The 9,120-nt window shown below is 45.6% G+C and overlaps 1 protein-coding gene across 1 annotated transcript; it reads left to right on the top strand.

Annotated features, from left to right (window-relative positions):
• Positions 1–1,360: 1,360 nt before the first annotated feature.
• On the top strand, positions 1,361–3,678 carry LOC102411613 (tigger transposable element-derived protein 1). Its single transcript, XM_006079579.3, has one exon. It carries the CDS (start codon positions 1,371–1,373, stop codon positions 3,135–3,137), a length of 1,767 nt encoding a protein of 588 aa, XP_006079641.1. The 5' UTR covers positions 1,361–1,370; the 3' UTR covers positions 3,138–3,678.
• Positions 3,679–9,120: the final 5,442 nt, after the last annotated feature.

The raw sequence follows: 9,120 nt of genomic DNA, 5'->3' as shown, positions 1-9,120 counted from the left end.
CGACGGCAGGCAAAGCGGGCCCCCCGGGCCGCAAACCGCGTCAGGCGCTGCGGCCGGACGTCCTGGGCCTACGAGTCCCGGCGTCCAGCGCGCCCCGCGGGATCTCGAGTCCCCGTCTGGCTCTGGGAGTCCCGGCATGCAACAGGGGTGTCTGTCCTTCAGCTCCCAGCGCCGGCGCGTGGCCGGTGCCAGGAGAACTAAAAGTACCAGCATGCAGTGCGCCCCTCAGGATCACGAGTCCCCATCTGGCGCCGGGAGTCCCAGCATGCAACAGGAGCGTCTGCCCCGCAGCCCCTATCGCCGGTTCGGGGCCCGTGCCAGGAGAACTACAAGTACCAGTATGCAGCGCACCCCGCCGCCCTTTCCGCGCTGAGGGCTGGCTGGCGTCTCAGGACGGCGGGCCAGAGACCCGGCAGTCGGCTCTCGCCCGGTCTGGCGCCGCGGGTACCGGCACGCCGCAGCGGCCGTCGTCCCGCGACCCCTCCCATCACCCTTGGAGGCCGGTCGTCCTGGACTCCGAGGCCCGGCGTGCCGCTGCCCCGGGAATTCCGGGCTGCGTTGTGAACCCCGGCGTGCGGAGCGGGCGTCGTGAACCGCTGGCCCAGCGTATCCCGTGCGGCGCAGGGTTGGGCCTTGGTCGCCAGATCCCCTCCTCGCCCTGGAGTGCGTGTTCTGGGGTCTCTTCTGGCTGGACCTTCACCATACTGTCCGCCTCGCCTTGACCCAGCCTTGGGAGCCCTGGTGCACTGCCCGCAGACAGCGGGAGCCGCCGCGGAGACGAGCTGATCCAGTCCGGGAGCAGTGGGCGAAGTCGTCTGCGGAGGCCTTCAAGGTCTTTCTTGATACGATTTCTGAAGAGCTGCTTTTTCTCTGCTGAGATTTGGACAGAAGCACCTGTCCCAACAGCAAGAGCCCCCCACCCCCCACCCCAGGTGCATGAAGCACAAACTGACACAATTAAGGAAGGCGGACAACTCAGTATCCGCATACTTTTGCTTCATTTTATTATGCTTCCCAGATCGTGTTTTTTGTTTGTTTGTTTTACCACTTGGAAGTTTGTGGCAAGCCCGCATGGAGCAAGTCTAACAGCACCAATTTTTGCAACAGCATTTGCTCACTTTGTGTCTGAATGTCACATTTTGGCAAATTCTCACAATATTTGAAACATATTTTATTTATTACAATGATCTGTGATTCATGGCCTTTGATGTTGCAATTGTAATTGTCTTGGGGTGCAGGGAACTTAACTGATAAACGGCTGTGTGTGTTCTGACTGCTCTACCAACCTGTGTACCCTGTCTCTGTTCCTCTGGCCTCCCTGTTCCCTAAGCCACAACAGTATTGATATTAGGCCAATTAATAACTTTACAATGGCCTCTAAGTGTTCAGGTGAAAGGAAGAGTCGCACATCTCTCACTTTAAATCAAAAGCTAGAAATGATTAAGCTGAGTGAGGAAGGCATGTCGAAAGCTGAGATAGGCCGAAAGCTAGGCCTCTTGCGCCAAACAGTTAGCCAAGTTGTGAACGCAAAGGAGAAGTTCTTGCAGGAGATTAAAAGTGCTACTCCAGTGAACACACGAATGATAAGGAAGCGAAATAGCCTTATTGCTGATATGGAGAAGGTTTTGGTGGTCTGGATAGAAGATCAGACCAGCCACAACATGCCCTTAAGCCAAAGCCTGATCCGGAGCAAGGCCCTGACTCTCTTCAACTCTATGAAGGCTGAGAGAGGTGCAGAAGCTGCAGAAGAAAAGTTCGAAGCTAGTAGAGGTTGGTTTATGAGGTTTAAGGAAAGAAGCCGTCTCCATAATGTGAAAGTGCAAGGTGAAGTAGTGGGTGCTGATGCAGAAGCCACAGGTTACCCAGATCTAGCTAAGATGATTAAGGAAGGTGGCTACACTACACAACAGATTTTCAATGTTGATGAAACAGCCTTATATTGGAAGAAAATGCCCTCTAGGACTTTCATAGCTAGAGAGGAGAAGTCAATGCTTGGCTTCAAAGCTTCAAAGGACAGGCTGACTCTATTGTTAGGGGCTAATGCAGCTGGTGACTTGAAGTTGAAGCCAATGCTCATTTACCATTCCGAAAATCCTAGAGCCCTTAAGAATTATGCAAAATCTACTCTGCCTGTGCTGTATAAATGGAACCACAAAGCCTGGATGACAGCACATCTTTTTACCACATGGTTTACTGAATATTTTAAGCCCACTGTTGAGAACTACTGCTTAGAAAAAAAGATTCCTTTCAAAATATTGCTGCTTATTGACAATTCACCTGGTCACCCAAGAGCTCTAATGGAGATGTACAATGAGATTAATGTTGTTTTCTTACCTTCTAACACAACGTCCATTCTGCAGCCCATGGATCAAGGAGTAATTTCAACTTTCAAGTTGTATTATTTAAGAAATACATTTCGAAAGGCTCTAGCTGCCGTAGATAGTGATTCCTCAGATGGATCTGGGCACAGTAAACTAAAAACCTTCTGGAAAGGATTCACCATTCTAGATGCCATTAAGAACATTCGTGACTCATGGGAAGAGGTCCAAATATCAACGTTGATAGGAGTTTGGAAGAAGTTGATTCCAACCCTCATAGATGACTGTGAGGGGTTCAAGACTTCAGTGGAGGAAGTAGCTGCAGATGTGGTGGAAATAGCAAGAGAACTAGAATTAGAAGTGGAGCCTGAAGATGTGACTGAGTTGCTGCAATCACATGATAAAACTTTAACAGATGAGGAGTTGCTTCTTATGGATGAGCAAAGAAAGTGGTTTCTTGAGACAGAAGCCACTGGTGAGGAAGCTGTGAAGATTGTTGAAATGACCACAAAAGACTTAGAATATTACATAAACTTAGTTGATAAAGCAGCAGCAGGATTTGAGAGGATTGACTCCAATTTTGAAAGAAGTTCTACTGTGGGTAAAATGCTATCAAACAGCATTGCATGCTACAGAGAAATTGTTCATGAAAGGACGAGTCAATTGATGTGGCAAACATCCTTGTCTTATTTTAAGAAATTGCCACACCAACTCCAGCCTTCAGCAGCCAGCACCCTCATCAGTCAGCAGCCGGCAACATCCAGGCAAGACCCTCCAGCAAAAAGATTACGGCTCACTGAAGGCTCAGATGATGGTTAGCATTTTTTAACAATAACTCATTTTTAAGTTAAGGTATTCACACTTTTTTTTAATAGACACCCGTAAAGGACTACAGTATAATGTAGAAATAATGTTTATATGCATTGGGAAGCCAAAAATTTGTGAGACTTGGCAATATTCATTTTTACTGCAGTGGTCTGGAACCAAACCCTCTATATCTCCAGGATAGACCTGTCATTGTCTTTAATTGGATTTCTCTCACCCTTTGTTCTTCCCTCCCCTCATTTAAAAACTGTAAATTATGTACATACCAAAGACAATGTAATCCTAAAATGAACCTATCTGTGGTCTGAAAATGTTGAACATGACCAATATCGTTATAGCTATGTCTGTGCTCCTTACAATCCCATCTCATCCCCTTGATTCCCCACCAGAGGTATCAACCATCCTCAAATTCATGTTTGTCTTTTTCCTGTTGTATGACGTTTTGCTGCGTTTGTATAAATGTATGCACAAAGATACTGTTTAGTCGTGCTTGTTTTTGATGTTTATTAAAATGCATCATATGTTTTTAAATCTGTAAATGGTTTTTTCATTCATCACTATGTATCCAAATTTTATTTGTATTATTTTATATGGGTACAGTTTATTGTGACTTCTATATAATAGCTCATTGGGGGAATATGACAGGATTTATTTATCCATTATTTTATAGAAGGACATTTAGATTGTTTCCCCTTTTTGGTAATATGGAAATTGCTACAATGAACATATTTCTGCATGTTTCTTAGTATAATGAGTTGAAATCTGAGGATATGTACATAAATGTGGAATTGCTGAATCAGGATATGCAAGTGTTCAGATTTATGAGATATGTCAAAATTGTTGTCTCAGCTTATATTCTCACCACATTCTCAATGACTTGCTATTATCCTACTTAATCTTTGCCAATCTAAATGAAAATTGTTAAAATCAAGTTGTGATTTTAATTTGTATTCGTCTGCTAGCCATTTTGACTTAGTATCTTTTCCTATTTTTTTTTTTTTAATTTGCCTTTTGTGTTTTCTGCAAAATGTCTATTCAAGTTTGTTGCTCATTTTTCTGTTGGGTTGTTTGTCTTTTTCTTGTTGAGCAGTGGTAGTTCCTTGTGGTTCCTGAAACAGATCTTTTATTGTTTATGTTACCCATATCATCCACCAGTTTTTGACTTGTATTTTTCATGGTCATTTGAGAACAGAAGTCTTTAATTTTAAGAATGTATCCCCTAACCCGAGAGTATAAAGATAGCTTCCTTTTTTACTCTTTAATTTTATAAGAGTTTGCCTCTCACAGCTCAGTCTTTAATAAGAAATGGATGTTCTGTATATGGTGTAAGGCAGGGATATGACTTCTTTCCCATATGGGTTACCAGTTATCCTAGCTCTCCTGGTTATTACTACTAGCTTACTGCTGTTGAAAGGCTTATCTTGTTCCCACTGAGCTGCAGTGCCACCTCGGATACTCAGTAAGTCTCTATAAATACATGGGCTTATTTTGGACTTTCTATTTTGGGTTCTTGCCTTGTCTTCATTGCTATAGCATCATAATAAGGCATATTATTTGTGAGGGCAATTGCCCGTAGTAGTTTACTTATTTAGGAAGAAGTTTTGTGGCTATTCTTGGCCATTGCTTCATAAATTTTTTAATTAATATGTCAAATTTATTGATTGTACCTGTTAAGAGTTTTGCTCAGAACTACATGGAATCTATAATTCAGGTTGGGGAGAAGAGACATCTTTGTGATTTGAATCTCCCCATCTGTAAACAATATATCACTCTAGTTATTTAGGCCCCCTTTAAATCTTCCAGTAAGAGTTTATGATTTTCTGCATGTAGGATTTGTATATTGGTTACATTTATTCCGGGGCTTCCCTGGTGGCTCAGAGGACAAAGCGTCTGCCTGCAATGCAGGAGACCCGGCTTTGATCCCTGGGTTGGGAAGATCCCCTGGAGAAGGAAATGGCAACCCACTCCAGTATCCTTGCCTGGAGAATTCCATGGACAGAGGAACCTGGTGGGCTATTGTCCACGGGGTCACAAAGAGTCGGACACGACTGAGCGACTTCACTGTCTTTCTTTCTTTCACTTTACATTTATTCCTGGTTACTTTATTTTTTGTTGTTGACACTTTTGTCCATTATTTTTCATTGTTGATACTTTATGCATGATACTTTAAAAAATTGATACTTTCTAATTGACTGCTGGTGGTATATAAAAATGCAGCGGATTTTTGTGCAATGATCCATTTACTTTAATAAAGTAGTATATCAGTAGAGTCTTTGGAGTTTTCATATCATTTACAAATAATTGTTTAATTACTTCCTTTCCAAGTTTTATATTAATACCTGCAGGGCACATGGAAGCTTCACGCCACCCTCCCCCCCCCCCACCCCCGCTTCCCTGCCATGCGTCACCCTGTGTCTCTCTTCCATCCAATGCCACATCCTTCTGAAATAAACTGGTAATCCAGTAAGAAAACAGGTTTTCCCAGGTGCTGTGAGCTGTTGTAGCAAATTAATCCAACCTGAGGTGGGGGCTGTGGGAACCTCTGATTCTAGCCAGCTGGTCGGAAGTGCATGCGACAACTGGACTTGTGATTGACATCCTGAGTTGGAGGGGTCCTCGGGATCTTGAGTCTGTAAGGAGGACAGAACCAGGGCTTTCGACTGGAGTCTGAAGTGGAGGGCTGTCTTGTGGGACTGAGCCCTTTAAGCTGTAGAGTCTGATTTTGTCTCTAGGGAGACAGGATCAGGACTGAGTTGGATTCCTGGATATCCTGCTGGCATCCAAGAATTGCTTGTTGATGTAGGGAGGCCTGCACACACACACATTGCAACTGGGTTCAGGAACCCAAAGAACCTGCATTCCTTACTTAATAAATGTAAAGTTAATTTTCCACTTTCCTTCCAAACAACATATAGATCTAAAAACACTATACCTCTCTTCTTCTTCAGACTTACACACTATAATTATCTAATATTTTAATTCTGCATTTTTTACAACTCCCAAATTAGTCATTGTTTTATAGACTGTTTTTCTTTAACCTATGTTTACCAATTGATGGTTCAGTCAGTAGAGAATCTGCCTGCAATGCAGGAGATGCAGGTTCAATCCCTGGATCAAGAAAATCCTCTGGAGAAGGAAATGGCAACCCACCCCAGTATTCTTGCCTGGGAAATCCCATGGACAGAGGAGCCTGGGGGGGCTACAGTCCATGGGGTCACAAGAGCTGGACCCGACTTAGTGACTAAACTACCACCATATTAACCAATTCCTTTCACACCATTTTTTTTACATTTCATAGCTCGCTTTCAGAGAAGGCAATGGCACCCGACTCCAGTACTCTTGCCTGGAAAATCCCATGGATGGAGGAGCCTGCTAGGCTGCAGTCCATGGGGTCGCTAAGAGTCGGACATGACTAAGCGACTTCCGTTTCACATTTCACTTTCATGCATTGGAGAAGGAAATGGCAACCCACTCCAGTGTTCTTGCCTGGAGAATCCCAGGGACAGGGGAGCCTGGTGGGCTGCCGTCTATGGGGTCACACAGAGTCGGGCACGACTGAAGTGACTTAGCAGCAGCAGCAGCTTACTTTTTGGGGTAATTATTATGTAAGAGCTACATTCCAATGAAAAGAAACTGGTCCACTCACATGGTGGATATATGAAATATTTGCATAATACATAATCAGTAAGTATGATATTGGCAAGTCCCCTGAGGGCCACTCTGCTTCTTGTATTTTCTAACTGGACTTCCCTCCCTGGGTCAAGCTCATTAGGATTTCCTTGGTTTGAGAGACTTCAGGATGTCCCTGGTAAAGAATATGCCTGCAATGCTAGAGACCTGGGTTCGATCCCTGGGTTGGGAAGATCCCCTGGAGAAGGGAAAGGCTACCCACTCCAGTATTCTGGCCTGGAGAATTCAGTGAACTGTAGAGTCTGTGTGTTGCAGAGTCGGACATGACTGAGCAACTTTCACTTTCAGGATGTCCCTTGCTTCCTTCAAACCTGGTGCTGTCATGGAAAATTCATGTCCTAGACAGAAATCTAAGTGTTCTTAGTGTGGGGCCCCTAAAGCCTCCAGACTGCTGTCCCACCCAAAGTGGAAACCTCTTAGATTTTCTTCTCTGTTTCTAACTGGATCACATGGCAGAAGTGATCCCTCCTCCCCTCCCCCCACTCCCCTCCTCCTTCTCTCCCCTCCCCCTCCCCCTACTCTCCTTCCCCCCACTCTCCCCTACCCTCCTCCCCTCCCCTTCCCTCCCCCAACTCCTCCCAGGAATCTCTTCCTCTGCCCCCCACCCCCACCCCCCGCCCCTGCCCCCGGACATGTCAACAGTGCTCTCCCACTAACAGGAGCTTTCTCCATCTCCAGCTTTCCCTCTGCCCAACTCACCAAAACAGAAGGGGCAGTGAGCACAGGACTCCTCTAAGACCAGTGCCTTGAAATACAGAAAAGGGAGAAAACCAGAGGGAAAGGGGAGGGAGGGGGAAGGGAACAGTGACTTTCCCAAGAGCGACTTTCTTCAGGGCAGCTGGGTGATCAGGAGAGTCTCCCTGCTCTCTCTGTGGTCTTACTCCCCAGTAAAGGGGGATGCTGTGGCATCCCCTTGGGTCTCCTGGACCAGCCACAGTAAAATGCTGTCTGTGCAGCCAAGCCTTTGGGAGCGGAGAGTCAGTGCCCCCTTGGTTAAGCCAGAGCAGTGTAGCATCACCACCTACATGAGGGGACGACTCTAGCGGCAGGGTCAGCAGCGCTGGTCTCCCGGCATCTTTCTGGCACACTGTCTGTTACGGTGGGGAGAGGCGGCCTGGAGACAGTTATACTCGAGCCTTCGCATGCAGGCGTGCTCAGCTGCTCAGTCGTGTCTGTCTCTTGGCGACCCCATAGACTGTAGCCCGCCAGCCCTCTGTCTACGGAATTTTCCAGGCAAGAATACAGAGTGGGTTACCATTTCCTACTCCAGGGGATCTTCTGGACCCAGGGGTCAAACCCACATCTCCTGCATGGACAGGTGGATTCTTTACCACTGAGCCACCTGGGAATCCCTTCCCACATGGCTTGGGTTTAATTTTTTAAATTATTATTTCAAGTCAGATGTTGAGAAAAGATAAGAGTGACTCTGATTCACATCTCTAAGCCAGAGTTTTCACTTGAAACTTCTCTATCAGGTTTAGAGCTAGGGAGTCTGCCCTTGTTCTGGACTGAGGGTCCGCTTTCCTAGGTCCAAGCTGGACTCAGTGTGCTCCATGGAAGGGGGTGTGTCAGTGGGCTCTGCTGTGTCCCCCTGGGACAGCAGGCTCCTGGCCACGGCATGCTCTGGTGTTGACTGTGCTGCTCGGAAAAGTTTACTCTTTTTGGAGAAATGAACATGAGACTCATTTTATTTTACATCATCAGATGGGTGTAAAAAGGCTGTTTAAAGAGAGCGAGACTTTATAGGCAGAGTCTGTGCAGCTTACAGAGGATGGCTTCCTTTTACTGTTTCAATTCCTGTAGGAGACTGTTGTTTTTCAGTCGCTAAGTCGTATCCAACTCTTCTGCGATCCCATGGGCTACAGCCCACCAGACTCCTCTTCCATGGGATTCTCCAGCAACAATACTGGAGTGGGTTGTCATTTCCTTCTCCACCTATAGGAGATTACTGGTGATTTGAGTATCAGTTTAAGAGCAACCTTTATCATTTAAAGATGTGTGATGAAATATTTACAGATGAAATAATAGGATACCTGGGATTTATTTCTAAACAATCAGGCCTACTGAATGGGAAGTGTGATTGAACAAGGTAGGTTCTGTCCTGATGAGAGGGATATCAGGAACGTTGGTATTTTTGCATATCTGAAAACTTTCCTAATAAAAAGTACGATGTTGTGTGATAGGAAGTAATGTTCCTGCATGAATTCCACATGATTTTATGTACAAATTACCTTCTAATTGCTTCTCATCTCATGACCAAATTTCCATTACAGCTGCTGGAGAGAGA

The sequence above is a fragment of the Bubalus bubalis genome, chromosome 22 (assembly GCF_019923935.1).
Source record: "Bubalus bubalis isolate 160015118507 breed Murrah chromosome 22, NDDB_SH_1, whole genome shotgun sequence".
Taxonomy (NCBI): domain Eukaryota; kingdom Metazoa; phylum Chordata; class Mammalia; order Artiodactyla; family Bovidae; genus Bubalus; species Bubalus bubalis.
Note: the sequence above shows the minus strand (reverse complement) of the source record. Positions and strands in the feature narration are given on the sequence as shown.